The sequence below is a fragment of the Canis aureus genome, chromosome X (genome assembly GCF_053574225.1).
Source record: "Canis aureus isolate CA01 chromosome X, VMU_Caureus_v.1.0, whole genome shotgun sequence".
NCBI classification, from domain to species: domain Eukaryota; kingdom Metazoa; phylum Chordata; class Mammalia; order Carnivora; family Canidae; genus Canis; species Canis aureus.
In genome coordinates this window covers 108,920,860-108,936,512 of record NC_135649.1, presented here as the reverse complement: position 1 = coordinate 108,936,512, position 15,653 = coordinate 108,920,860, and the positions used below count along the sequence as shown (strand labels likewise).

The 15,653-nt window shown below is 44.0% G+C and overlaps 1 protein-coding gene across 12 annotated transcripts in view; it reads right to left on the bottom strand.

The window, feature by feature from the left end:
* The window catches only part of SH3KBP1 (SH3 domain containing kinase binding protein 1), a 339,190-nt gene that overhangs the window by 60,909 nt on the left and 262,628 nt on the right, over positions 1–15,653 (bottom strand). For all 12 annotated transcript variants that reach the window (XM_077889066.1, XM_077889068.1, XM_077889065.1 and 9 more), the window contains one exon: positions 6,029–6,136. In XM_077889066.1, the coding sequence (XP_077745192.1) occupies positions 6,029–6,136 (108 nt within the window). The remainder of the gene's footprint in view (positions 1–6,028; positions 6,137–15,653) is intronic.

Sequence of the window (15,653 nt, the reverse complement as noted above, 5' to 3'; positions counted from 1 at the left end):
ACCCCCTTGGCTCACGCCTCTGCTCCTTCTGCCCACTGTAAAAGTTGATGCCTCAACTCCATGCCCAGACCTCACATCCAGATAAAAAGGCCTGAGCTCCCCCGTGAGTGGGAGGAGGAATCTGACAGAGGACCCAGCTTTTCCCTGCCTCCTCTTCCTCTTTCATGCTAGAGCAGGAGAGAGCAGTAAGTAGGAGGGGAGGAATCGAAGGAAGGGAAGGTACACCTGGTCATCAAATGACCAAAGGACAAGCAATTCCTGAGAACCAATCCCGCATCAAGAGTGCTGCTATAGGCTGAATGTTTGTCCACTGAGTGGACCTAAAGTTCACAGGGTGAGACCTAATCCCCCATGTGGTGGTGTCTTGAGGTGTTGCCTTTGGGGGCACGATTGGGTCATGAGGGTGGTGCCTCATGGATGGGATTAGTGTCTTTAGAGAAGACCCTAGTGAGCTCCCCTACCTTTTCTGCCTTGTGACAGGCATCTATAAAACAAGAAGTGGATGTTCACTAGATGCCAGATCTGCTGCCACCTTGATCTTGGACTTGCCAACATCCACATTGTGAGAAATAAAGTCCCGTTGTTTATAAACCACCCAGTCTATGGTATTCTGTTACAGCAGCCTGAACTAAAACACACACTTTCAGGCCCCATGAAGGAGAAGCTTGGGACATGGACTGCCTTCAGAGATGACAGCTGAGATGGAGTGATGACAGAGAATCACTCCAGGCAAGAGTACAACTGAATGAGGTGCTCAGCTGAGAGAGTACAGGCTCTAAGTACTAGCAAGGGAAGGGGAAGGAACACCAGCCAGGCTGCTTCAGGGAAGCTCAGTTAAGACTCCATTATTAGGTCACGTTTGGGTGACATTAATGCCTCAACAGTCCCCATCTCTGCATCTGAAATTACCCAGAAAACTACACGTACAGACAAGGTTGTAGGCAGATTTTTTTTCACAATGCTGCTTATTAGAAACACATATTTGTTTCTCTTTGAAAGACTATTTGGGGAAGTAATTCAGTAGACATCTTTAGAAACTAGAAGCAATGGTTCTCAAAAGGCTGAAGGACATGACTAGGAACAAAGAAAATTCGGGTTGAGGCAGTTCTATAAACGGGATTGTCAGATGCTGGGGGCTGAAGGAACAGGGCCTCCTAAGAACGTGGTAAAGAGAATGCAGTCACAGTTACGCCAGCAAAATCCCCCTACAGTGGAATAGCCATCGTAGGAATCAAGCGAGTCTTCCTTTCCTGTAAAAGTTTGGACCCTACAAAACTGCTGGGTGATCTAGAACGATCTCAAGGCTGGCATTCAACTATGATTGAGAATGTGGGAAACAGAGTTGACTGTGCCACAGTGTGTCTGGAGATTGACGATGAACAAGAAGGGTCCGGTTAGCTGGGAAGACCGAAAGCTGTGGAAGTTGCTGGGGCCGGAGGTAGGGTGCACTGTGAGCAGCATCTGGGATTAGCTGAGCTTAACATACAGCTACCCTGCACACCCTCCCGCCTGGTGCATGAGGGTGCCTCAAGTTAGACGTGAAAGACCGTAGGTGAGAATGACTAGCTCCTCCTGTTTTCATTCCTTGCTCCCATAGAAAGCACCAGATAACTGTGGTTTCCTGTAGAATCTGGCTTCTTAAAAACCAGGCCCACAGGGAGCAAACGCCCTGGGCAGGCAGACCCATGTGTTCCAGACTGGCTGACATTTCAGTTCTTGTTGCAATTAGTAAGCTGGCAGTCTGTTCGCCGGGTAAGTCTCTGTGAGTTGGCAAAGGTGAGCCTGCATCACAGCCACAGGCATCTTTAGAAATCTTTCAGGGAACGTTTCTGTGTCCCAGAGAGGCAGTCCCTCCACTGCAGAACATCTGCTATGGGAACCTTCGAAGTGCCCTGGTTCTTGACATGGTACATCAACTCAGAAGAGTCCTCCGTGTCAGTGGATAGTAGAACAGTAACATCTTCTTCCAGTGATTTGAACAGTTTCTCTTCAAGGCTCTAGAGCCTGAGACTTTCTCTTAAAAAGCAATCTTTCAGAACAATTACCATTTGGAATAGCTCTTCTATTTTTTTCAATGACAGTGAAACATTTTCTGCTGTACTTGAGAGTTCAGGTCCCCCATTTTCCTTCAATAATCATGACAGAGCATGTGCATTGCTTCATTAGAGCTCTCAGAATATTTAATCTTTCCATTTTGATATTCAATTTTACTGTCAAGTCTCAAAATAAACAGACAGCCAGTGAATCTAGGTTCTCTCATAAATAGCTTACATAATTGCTCTAAAATATGCACCAAGAGATCAGCGGGTGCTCTCCCCCCCTTCCGCCCTCCCAGGGGAATATCTTGAGAGAAAGCCCCAAAGCGTTTCTCACCTAGTGAGAGAGAATCTGCTGAGCATTCTCTGAAAGAAAGCCCTCCAGGAAATTCCCAAAGGCTCCGTGGTAACCACCTGAGTCCATACCACAGCAGCAGAAAGAGCCAGCTTCGTCAGAATGCTCACTGATTCAAGAGGTCTCCTGCTGAATACATGCCGTGTGCTGCTATCTACCCTGATCATCCTAGACTGTCCTCTCTCCTGGGTGAATGGTTGCAGCCCCAGCCACTGGCAAGACAAGATGACATGTGCTGAAACTGGTGGTGGAATAATGTTCCAGACTCTGTCATTCACACAGAGCATTTGTGTTAATGATTCTAATCATCTTTACACAGCCAACTCAGCAAACAACAGCCCCAGCTCCCATCACATTGTCACCAGCTCACCAATACTCTGGGTGTAGCGATAAAAGCTGGTATAACAGCCAATGGAAAGCTGGTTGGCTGGTTCTGTGGGCCAGAGGGGCTGAAAAGGTTGGAATACTTTAAATTTTCTAAAAGCTAAATGTCACATTATACCGTCATTTCTCAGCTGTAGGCATTACCTTGTCTGACAGGTTTGCCTATTGTTTTCCCCAACCGTGTTTTCTTCTTAGGGACAAGGTTAAAAGACCTATCAGGGGACACCTGGGTGGCTCAGTGGTTGAGCGTTTGCCCTCAGCTCAGGTCGTGATCCCAGGGTCCTGGGATCAAGTCCTGCATTGGGCTCCCCACAGGGAGCCTGCTTCTCCCTCTGCCTATGTCTCTGCCTCTCTGTCTCTCATGAATAAATTTTAAAAATCTTAAACAAAAAATAAAAGACCTATCAAGGATATGGTGGCTGCTTGTCTGAGGTTGGAGAGATGCCCATGGGGCTCCAAAGAGTGTGCATGCCTCAACGAGCAAGCTGAGTCTACTCCTCACTGACAACTTCACTATCTTGGCGGCAGTCTTCCCTTAATACCTTACGTAACGAAGCAGAGCTCCTAAAAGAGTATGTCACAGAATCTCTCACCTGGTGTATTTATTGCCCCACTAAAATGTGACTGAGAACTAGAAAGCAAGGTGTCACAATGTAGGCAACCACAGACTTTGCCCATTTGCTTATAGAATTATCCAGATTTTACCTTAGCCTTCAAAATCATCCTACCTCAATCAGAACCAGGAAGGGGGCAAACGTCCATCAGGACAGCACTCTGGCTAAGATTTCTTGGCCACAGGGAGAGGAGTCACCAGGAAGATTTTGGCAGCCAAATGCTTCAGGACATGGACACCTTTCACCAGGCTTGCAAAGATTGGTGAGAAGGGTCAAACAGGCAGTCTGAACAGCCTTCTCCACTCCACTCCTTGGAAGAGGCCCACCCTCGATGTCCTTTCAGAAAGGTCCAGCAGGTCTCTGGCCCTGAACATCAGACCTGCTACCTGACTCTAAGCCAACAAGGGCAGTAACTGTGTGTACTCTTCACTTCTCATCAACCAGCACGGTGGCTAGCCCACGAGAAGGGATCCAAAAAACACACGGTGGATAAATAAATAAACATAAAACCTAACTGCCAGGTAGCAGATCCTGAAAAAAATATGAGAAATAACATGAAGATTATGCCATTCTGTTCCCGCTTGTCTCTATAAATATAGTTTCTAAAGTACTAGATTTCTTTTTAAAGGCTATCATCAAAATTCTCAGATGCATTTGGATTCCCAGGGAAGTTCACAAAGACATTAAGATAAATGTGTTGATTTGACCAGCTGAAGCAAGATGAACCAGAGTCCGACTTCTATCATTACTATAGTTTCAGCTGGAGCCTTCCCACACTCGTGAAAACAGTAATTACAAGGACCAGAAAAGTTAATGCATATGGAGCCTTTACCAAGTACCAGGCGCTGTGCTCAAGAATTCTTAGCTTCTCAACAGTTCAACAAGGTGGGTACAATTATTCTCACAATTTTATAGATGAAAATACTGGGGCTCAGACACATCCAGTGGGGTGACCTTGAACAGAACAAGTGGCAGGGCCATGATTCAAGCCCAGGTCTAGCCAATGCTGTAGCCTCGAGTCACAAGTATTACACTCTATAAACGGTTGCCAAACCTCAATCCTGTGTCCTCTTGTTTCAAAACATTGACCATCCGGTCATTACTAAATGTTAGCATCTGTTTTTCTCAGGGATGGATTTTGTCAACTGATAACCGACCACCATGATCATCCAGTAAAAATGGCTCAAATGATTTTGCTTGCTAGAAATTGTTTTTTTTTCTTGATTGATGAGTTCTTCTCTAAGAATTGATTCCCCTCCCACAATATGGTTAGGAACTAGATGGTGGGGTTGTCATCAACTGAAACAGATACCTGCTTCTATGCCAGCACTTCCCCAATTGTAATGTGTAAACAGTTCACCTGAGGATCTTGTTAAAATGCAGGTTCTGATGCACCAGGTCTAGGGCGGGGTCTGAGTATTTCTAATAAGCTCCAGGCAATCCTGATAAAGTGTAGTCCACGGACCAGCATTAAGTGTCAGGGACAAAGAAAACACCAGGTAGCAGAATCCAGATAGTCTGGACCCAGAACTCAGTTCCAAGAGAGAATAACACATGAGGAACAGAACATTCTTCTGCTAAACGATACAGGAAAGCAAGCTCTCCAAAAGCCTAGGGGTGTGGCCCTACGCTTCAAACTGATCTAAAGATCTATGGGGTATGACCTTGGTGGGATCATGAGGCAGCTTCTTGAACAATCACATTTGTTCATCTAAGCAGTACATATGCCATCAATGCTGTTTAATGTCTTTAGCAACCATTCCACCAGTGTGTAGCAATCCTTCATAAACCTCAGCTCCAAGGGAATGGTCATGGGTCAAGGTCAGGTTCATGGTCCAGTAGCAGAGCCCCAACAGGCATAAAAAGGAACCCGGCCAGAAAGGCAGGCAGAAGTCAAGTGAAAGCCTGAGCAAAGAGCCCTGAGGGGCACAGCAGAACGGAAAGGACCTCTTAAGATGTAAAGTGCCTCTAACTTTTCAACATTTCTTGTTCCATCATCATCAGAGAAACAATTCACCTGGAGTGAGGCAAAGATGGACCAGCTCATTTAAACAGCATCGGACAATGGGTCCCCACAGAGAGAAAACAGATCAGAGGTGTATGCAAGTACATATATGGACGTGTGTGTATGTCTGTATACATGTCCGTGTTTGTGCACACACAGTGTAGGAACATCAGTGGCCTCACTGCATCATCGGCTTCACAATGTGCTTTGGAGCCACTTCCACAATATTGGGCATTCCACCCACTGCCCCCCAAGGACATACCACACAGGATGCAGGCAGTCTGCTTACCAAATGGGACACCCAAGAGTTCTTCTCATTTGGGTGCTTATATGTTCCAGGTACTGCAACGAGTGCTTTACACACATTATCTTATTCATGCAACAACACCAGTATAAGGGTCACTGTGACCAGCTGTCAGATGAGGAAACTGAGGCTTGTCAGGTAATGAACTTGTTCACCCTCACACCCAGCCTACAGGACGGCTGAGGGCCCAGAAACCAGGTCCACTGAATGAAAACGCCAGTGCTCTTCAGTGGTCCGCTAAACTCCCCTCACCCGGTATCCCAACACCCATCACGGAAGCCACAAATTCAAGAGCGTGTGGAGCGCTGACGTCAAGGCCAGAAGACTTACATTGCCCTCCTTTTCAAAGTCAGGTGGAAGTAACTTCACGAAGTTGTCAGGGAAAACTCCTCGTCTGCCGTTGAGCTCTCCTTCCCACCAGCCCACGTCGATGCAATCCTAGGAAAACAGGGAGAAGAGAGTGAGAAATGTGGCAAGCACCCTCCGAGGAGGCCTGCCACCACTCTCAGAGAATGGAGGCCCTTTCCTGGAGGCCGCTATCAGTGCAACAGTGGTTACTGAGATGAAGTCAGCACAAATCTCCAAGTCAGATGGAGGAACAAAAGCACAAGTGTGCTGGAGCTGCTGGCTGGGACTCAAAACCCAGGGCTGCTGTCAGATGCCCTGAATCAATACGATCTTCTTTTCTTTAAAGATGGGAGGATATGTATTTTCTTCGTCTGAATTTTGCTGAAATAAAATGATTTCGTTAACTGTAAAACGTGCTTTAGAAAGTACCACACGCACAAATGTTCTCTTTGGTTGCCCTATCACAAAGCTTGTGGAAATTAAAAAGGGCTTTGTGACAATCGGCCAAGCATAAGAAAAATCACACTTTTGGCAAGCTCATGAACGCATTGTTCTTCCTCACCTTCTCCTCTCAGTGGTGATGGGGCACAGTTGTCATCATGAAAAGCCCTTCCCCCACCTCACAGAACTCCATGTTTGCTTACTAAATGAAAGAATACATCTACTCATTCTTCTAGATCAAACCTGCTTCCCTTCAAATAATCCCTATTCTGTTCATTCACTCGTCAAATGTTTATTGAGCGTCTATTTTATGCCAGGTGCCAGAGAGAGAGCCGGAGAGCTTGGCCTGTGCCAAGCTTCCGTTCTGAGCCTAACAGCCTCATGGTTCTCCTGGGCCTTTAATCTCAGACCACAAAATCACTTCTATTTTACTCCACATCCAATTAGTTAGAAGGCCAATTTGCTCTAGCTTTATAATATATCTCATATTTGTCCTCCAGCTCCAGTTCCACATCTACCAGCCTAATCCAAGACTCACCTGGCCTACCGCAAACCTCCTCACTTGGGCATTTCTTCCTGCCCAGTGGATGTACAGTGTATACTGCTGTTGAGTACACATCCTTGAGTAAAAACCCAGTTCTCAGACTGTGATCACGAATTCCTGTAGAGCCTAAAATGAGCAAAGGCTTCCCAAAAAGTGCTAGAAACACATAGGTCTTTTTAAGGTACGTCAGAAGCGGGGCATGCTCAACAAAGTGAGGAGATCATGCTCAGGGCCCACGGAGAGGCACTCCCGGTCCTCTACAGCACCGGGGTGGGGCAGGGAAGGGGCCAGGAGGGCTCAAGCAGAGATGGTAAATTCTAGTCCTGACCAACACCAAAAAACAGACATTTGAAGCATCAAGTTCAGATTTACCCAGAACAAACCTAGGTTCAAAAGACAACATAAGAGAATGCTTGTCTTTCTTGGAAAATGACAAAGAGAAGCCCAGGTAAGTATTCTGGTCCTGCTGATGTCACATCACTCCCTAAATAATCCAGCATCAGTCCCCACAGACGGGATTCATGAATGGGGGCGGTGGTGGCAGAGTACGATGGCTCCTGCTGTTCTTCCAACTCTGAGAAATCTCGTCATCAACAATACCAGGAAATGTTATGAAGGGGTGGGGGGGTGACATTCTTTTACTTTTAATCCTTAGAAATTAAACCTTTCAATTCAGAAGGCTCTGCTTTTAAGGAAATGCCTGGCACCTTTTTTTCCCTCCTCTTTTTCCAGACAAGTCCTTCTTCTCTTCAAACCCAGCTTGAAACTCACCTTTAGGAAAGTGATAATGATGAATGCTTTATCTTTTCTTGAAATACTCACAACTGTGTTAATTTGCACTTCACGATATTCAATTCAACAAACATCTATGAAATGTAAAGTATATGTAAGTTCCTTTTGTAGGCACCAGACGTTAAACACGCAAAGAACATGATCCTTAACTCCAGGGAGCTTAGAGATTTATGTGAGAGACCCACATACAATATTATACAAGGTCCTTATGGCTAATAGGTATCAACCAAGAGCTCTGGTACCAAAGCAGAGATAATCATTCACAGCTTTTCAAACAATCTTAAATCTTTTCATGCGCAAAGGGATTGCTTATGTGAGGACTGAACTTCCCTGCACATTCATTTCAAAGCACCTGATACAGAATTACATCCACAAAAGGCACTCAAATATTGTTGGGTGCTACATTTCTTTCCAAAAGCTTCCTTCCAAACTTTCTGACTGGTGCATATCCATGCCTTGCCTTATCTTAGGCAAGGAGCAACCCAATCATTGGGTTGAATCATTGTAACGAAGCCTTTTCCTTTATGTGTGAGAAAAACAATGAAGAAAATTTGCAGAAGCATATCCAGAATAACTGGAGAACTCATATATGCCTACAGGGGAAAAGTATGCAAACGACATATTTATTAGATCTCCCATCAGTGGAGAATGGCTTAGATGGCTTGTCTATACTCAGCTTTTTAAGGAAAACATTAACATTACTAATCATTGTGTAACTCAAGGTAAGAGAGGGAAGGTAGAGTACAATCTGTCTTACTGTTCTGATTGGTATGAAGATAAATACAAGGCTCATGGATGAGATAAGCACATTCCTAAAAGAAAACAGCCAGTGTGCCCCAGGACATGGAGGAAAGTGAAAGGGGGAGCCCCGCTGCAGGATAGAAACCAGCTCAGGGTCAAGGCATCTGGTGCAGGGCGCTTCTTACCCCCTGGCAAGAGAAGCTAATTTAAGGGAAATGGGAACAATTCCGATAGCAAAATGAGAAGTGGAAATACATCCTTTCTGACAAACCAGGCAAAAGAACAAGCCTTTTGATTGCAGAGACGAAGAGACAATTATTCATATGAGGGCTGTGCTTCTGGAAATGTAAAGGAGCAGCAAATTTAATTTATTTACTGAGGACTGAAAACATACAGGATAGCAGAGGAATTCAGGGGTAAACAGAAAATCATAATGTCCTTGCAGGGCTCCGGAGCTCAGAGCCTAGTGGGAGAGGCAGACAGCGAATCAATATGATGCAGAAATGCCAGCAGGAGTGGTAGGCCAGATTTAAAAACAAGTGGGACCAAGATGAACCAGGTAGCCTGAAAAGAGACAATGAGAGACGAACCAAGGCAATGAGAAAGGTCAGAAGCAGGATCACTAAGCATGAAGGAAGGGAAGAGGGAAAGCAGGAAGCAGGGGTCATGGAAGAAAACATTCAAGAACCAGCACTTAGAGTGAAGGCAGTGCCTGGCTCCCAGGGGGCTCCCAACCAACATCTACTGAAGAGCGATGTGAAGTGTGAGGCAAGATGGCCCTTGTGAGTGACAGAAGCAGAATGGAGGGGCAGCTGGTCAGTGATGTGCGAGGCCAGCATGTCATCAGGGTGGAGCGGATGTCCCCAAGGAGGATGGCAGGAGGTGCGTGAAAGCAGGACAATGAGATAGCAGCTGACCACTGAGGAGAGAGGCAGTGCAGCCAAAATACTGGAACATGTGAGAGTGACCATTTAAATTCTTTTCAAACCTGGGACACTGTTAATAATCACACTGGAAACAGAGATGTAACCCAAGAGGATGACCACCCTAGCGGATTTTGAGATTCCAATAGTGATGAGTAATGCCCAGTATAAGCAGGTTGAGGGGGCAGCTTCTGAATGAGGCAGGAGTTTGCAGTGGGAAAGAGTGAAAGATCAGCATGTAGATGAAAGTTTCCAGAACAATGACAATTAGAAATAACTCTACTGGCACAAAAGCAGAGGAAAGTACTTTAAAAAGAGTCAAGAGTATGGAAAGAATGATATTTCTGACATAGAATGGTCACTCTTCTATGACCAAGTCCTCAAAATGGTTTCCGGATGCCTCATCACCAGGCAGATATTTGAGTAAAATATGGTATTCTTCCTCATAAAAAACAAATGATGTTTTTCCTTTGAAGGAATGAATAAATAGAGCTGTAGTTGTGCTGTCCTCCTACCTCTACATTCTGCACTATGTCAGGTTCTCGGAGCTATCTCAGGAAAGGGGGAAAGAGAGCAAACGGGCCTGCGGAGACTTAAGTGGCCCTCTGGTTATAAAAACTCTGGGTCTCAGTCTCTTGACACACAGGAAAATCTTGGCGAGGTGTAAAGAGCCACATAACTGCTGGTGGTTATCATTATTATGGTGATTCTATGGACTGGTCTCAGGGACCTTGAGGGACAATATGATCAGGAAATCTTCTTTTTAAAGAGATAGATAGATAGACAGACAGATTGATTATTTATTTATGCGGGACACACAGAGAGAAGCAGAGACACAGGCAGAGGGAGAAGCAGGCTCCCTGTGGGGAGCCCAATGTGGGACTCGATCCCAGGACCCCAGGATCATGACCTGAGCCAAAGGCAGACACTCAACCACTGAGCTGCTCCAATGCCCTGACCAGGAAAGCTTCTGAATTAAGATCACACACATTTGTCACCATCCTTGGGTGAAACCACCAGTGGCTGTAGCTCACACACTTGGAAGAAAGCCAAAGAGAGGGACACCAAGGCCCCAGGGCAGGTCTGAGGAGGGAAGACTTGCCCAGACCCCAATATCATGCCTTAGTCCACTTGATCCTGTCGGAGGAGCCCTGAAAAATGTGGCTGAAGCACTCCAGCACGTCACACAGCTAACCAAAGCAGGGGCCGGCTGACGGTCACCTCCTGACATGCAACTTGTTGGCAGAAAGTCACCAGTGAGCTCTGGCCAATTGGACTCTAGTCTAGGCACTACAAATGTTTACAAGAGACAAACCTGCCACCTGGATTGCAGATTGATTAACAGAATGAGCTGCAACCTCCTTCTGGGCTCCCTTTTGTCAAGAATGCAGAGCAACCTAATAGTTTAGGGTTTATCAATGGTGGTTGCACATTTATCTGGGAGTTTTTAAAATTCCCAATGCCTGGGCTACACCCCACAATTCAAGCACAATTTCTAGGCAGTGGCACCAGGAAATCGGCACTTTTTAGAAGTCCCCAGGTCCTCCCAATATGCAGGTTAACAATCAATGATTTGGACTAGTGCTTCTCAAACTTTAATGCACATACTATCCACTTGGGGATCCTGTGAAGATGCCAATTTGGATTCAGTAGGTCTAAAGCAGGTCTGAGATTCAGTATTTCTAACAGGTTTCTGGGTGATGCATATGCTGCTGGTCCATGAACCACACTTTGAGTAGGAAGACTCTCAAAAATGGTAAGCTTTTTGAAAACAAGGATCTTATCTTTACACCTTTACACCCACCAAATACCTAGAACATTTCCAGGCAAATACCGATTCTGAATAAATGTTGGCTAAATGGATGAAATGATGGATGGCCCAATCTTCCCCCAGACTATTGATCTACTTCTCTCAATTTTCAAACATCAGAAGTGAGGTCAAATTGAATGAGGAAGAGCAAGTATAGATTAGCTACACAAGAAAGCTTCATCTATATGATGTGGCTTACCTGTTGGTCTGTACCGCATTAATTATTTGTCTATAATTGTAGAAACAAAAAGTACCTCCAAAATGTAGGCCACATTTTCTCAGACACTGTAAGTGCACTATTTGAGTTCAGACGGGAATGCATAGCTTACAAATGGACATATCAAACCAAAAAATGGAAAGATTAAAATCGATTCATTTTAAGTGCTCAGTCACTTCTCTTGGTGGTTAGCTGTCCCCACATTCCCCAGAAATTTCTGATTTCCCAGAAGTTATCCAGCATGGCTGAAAAAAAATTTTCATGGCCTTCTTTGATGACTGAGATATCACGCCAGAAGAAAGTGAGTGCTGTACACTTTCAGTGTGGCTGTTAAGTGAGCCTCAGAGTGTCCCGAGGGGGTCTTACACCCTCAGCATCCCACCAGCAGTACAGAAAGCGCTGTTTAATATTTACTAATGAACGTCTTCTGCGTGGAGCTTCAGGGGGTCTATTGAGAGAAAGATCCATAGAAGCCACAGCCCAAGAGCACTCAGCTTTGCCTCTGCTTGTTAACACCTCCCCAAGAGATGCAATTATTCTGCATGGCTGGGATTTTGGCTCAGAATTTCCAACATCCCCGTAAGTCAGTTATTAAAGCAGGCTCATCAACATCATGGTTTATGAGGTAAGAGGGGAAAAAAAAAAGACTACTGTCTCTCTCAATGTCAGAAGAAATGCCTGACAGACCACAGTTCATGAGAGAAACCAAGGATATAGCCCCAGATACAAATTCGCTCAAGGAAATGTCACATTCCAGACTAAAAAACCCAATGAAACAGATCAATGAAACCAGGAGCTGGTTCCTTGAAAAGATAAACAAAATTGATAAACCTTTAGCCAGACTCATCAAGAAAAAAAAGAGAGAGGACCCGAATAAATAAAATCAGAAATGAAGGAAGAGAAACAATAACTGACACTGTAGAAATACAAAGGATTAGAAGAGAATATTATGAAAAATTATATGCCAACAAATTGGACAACCCAGAGGAAATGGACAAATTCCTAAAGACACATAACCTCCCAAAACTGAATCAGGAAGAAACAGAAAATTTGAACAGACTGATTACCAGCAATGAAATTGAATCAGTAATCAAAAAATTCCCAACAAACAAAAGTCAGGACCAGATGGCTTCACAGGGGAATTCTACTAAACACTTACAGCAGAGCTAATACCTAATCTTCTCAAACTATTCCAAAAAATAGAAGAGACAGCAAAGCTTCCAAATTCATTCTATGAGGCCAGCAGTACCCTGACATGAAACCAGAAAAAGACACTGCTAAAAAAGAGAACTATAGGCCAATATCCCTGATGTACACACATGAAAAAATCCTCAACAAAATACCAGCAAACCAAATTCAACAGTACATTAAAAAAAAATCATTCACCATGATCAAGTGGGATTATTCCTGGGATGCAAGGGTGGTTTGATATTCACAAATCAGTATGATAGGGGCATCTGGGTGGCTTAGCGGTTGAGCGTCTCCCCTTGGCTCAGGGCATGATCCTGGGATCCGGGATCAAGTTCCGCATTGGGCTCCCTGCATGGAGCCTGCTTCTCCCTCTGCCTATGTCTCTCCTTCTCTCTCTCTGTGTCTCTCATGAATAAATAAAATCTTAATAAAAACAAATCAGTATGATACATCATATTAACAAGAGAAAGGATAAAAACCATATGATTATCTCAACAGATGCAGAAAAAGCATTTGACAAAGTACAACATCCAATCATGATAAAAACTCTCAACAAAGTAGGTCTAGAAGGAACATATCTCAACATAATAAAGGCCTTATATGAAAAACCCGTAACTAACATCATCCTTAATGGGGGAAAAACTGAGAGCCTTTCCCCTAAGGTCGGGAACATGACAGGGATGCTCACTCTCACCACTATTGTTCAACATAGACTAGAAGTCCTAGCCTCAGCAATCAGACATCAAAAAGTAGTAAGTGGCATCCAAATTGGCAAGGAAGAAGTCAAACTTCCACTATTTGCAGATGACATTATACTCTATAGAGAAAATCTGAAAGACTCTTCCAAAAACTATTCGAACTGATAAATGAATTCAGTAAGGCTTCAGGACGTGAAATTAATATACAGAAATCTGTTGCATTTCTATACACTAACAATGAAGTACTAGAAAGAAATTAAGAAAACAATCCCACTCACAGTCACATCAAAAATAATAAAATACTTAGGAATAAACTTAACCAAGGAGGTGAAAGACCTACAAAATGAAAACTATAAAACACTGATGAAAGAAATTAAAGGAAAATGTCACATTACAAATGTCAACATTCTAGGATTGTCAAGGCTTAGGGAGTCATTCACTATTTTGTTGATACTGAGAACTCATGACCTCAAAGAATTTATCTAACTTGTAAAAAAAAAAAACCCTGATTTTTTTTTACTGGGCAATAACTTACAGGCTTTGCAACGTTAGTTTAGGACTCTGTCATTTGACATATTATATAACTGGTAATGAAAAACTAGGGATGCCTGGGTGGCTCAGCGGTTGAGCATCTGTCTTTGGCTCAGGTCGTGATCCCACGGTTCCGGGATTGAATCTCATATCAGGCTTCCCACAGGGAGTCTGCTTCTCCCTCTGCCTGGGTCTCTGCCTCTCAAGAGAGAGAGAGAGAGAGAGAGAGAGAGAGAGAGAAATTGGATAAGGAACACACAAAGAGCACTAATCAAGCCTCCACTTGGTCATGCGAATATGAACTGAAGCATGTATGGATGCCTGCAAACTATTCAGAAATGTCCCCATGTCTTCTATAAGCTACCCACAACATCCCTCACATTTTCCTACTTCTTCATACATAGAGTAATTTGTGACTGAATGGTCTCAACAACTATATAAGCTACACCCTGAAGACTGGATTTTTGCGATCTTCCTTGTAAGAGTGTTGAGTTTTGTTATGGCGAGCAAGTTACTTGCAGATCAGCTTGACCTGTCAAGGCTCTGCTTAAATACTTTGTTAGGGTAGGTTAGGGTAGCACTGTTCCCGTGGCTGCCTTTTCTGGGTTCTCAATTACAATTGGGTTCAATTACCTGAATGCCAGGTGTATTCAACAGAGTTTTTCTACCCTGCTTGGCCAGAAAGGCCACCACCCTCCCATCCCTGGTGACTTCTGAGATACTCATTCAGCTCATGGCCCACCTGCTCCCATGTGCTTGTTTTCTGCTAGGCCTGGCGGAGTCTTGCCCTGTTGATGCACAGCTTAGTATTTGACAAAAGACTCAAGAGACTCCTCTATATAGCCTGCTGGAGCTTGCTCTTTGTACAGCTTGCTCCTTGGCAATTCACTGCCCCGAAAGTCCAGTCACCCTGGCAGCCCTGAATTACAATCTTGGTTTCCTCTAGCTAATGAGTTTTCTGCTTTCTGATGGGGCCCACTGCCCTGTGTTGCAATTTTGAAAGAGCCCCCAGGAAAACAGCCAGGGTTGATGTGGAATCTTTATCTCAAGGATTGCATCCCCGAGCTATGTATTACTCAATGCCTAAAAACAGTGGGTTCACGTATTTTGTCCAATTTTAAAGTTGTCTATGGCAGGAGAGGAAGCCTAACACCTTTAATGCCAGCATGGCTACAGCCAGAAATTATACTTGCTTAAAAAAGACTGTTTCTTTAATTAGAATTTATTTTATTTTAGATTTAATAGAACTTTAAGGTCTATCTTTAAAAGTCTGAGCTATTTCAAGGTCTAATTCCCAAAAGAAGTCCTAGAGAAAGAATTTCTAAAATGAAAAGACATACAAGAGTTTTTTAATTATCCTGGAGTCTCCTCTGCTTGTCATATGTACCTTTCTTTAACAGGGAAGGTGAATATTCCCTAAGGAAAAGTAGAGTCAGTGTTAAACATCGTTATATGGAAAATTTAAATACATGCAGTAAGTCAGTGCCACCCAATTTTTTTTCAGATAATAGAACACATATAAAATGATACTATTTTGATGCCATATTGCTGGAAGCCAAATGTTGTTGAAAGCTATCAACTCAGAGGGGGCTTCCAGCTACCTAAGGCCCTTTTGATCCACTTGGAGAACTGAGGGGATCACTACCCTATACTCTCAAAACCCACTCAGAGCATGTGGGTTAGGAAATGCCACAAAAGTAACCTTTGAGTCCAGATGTC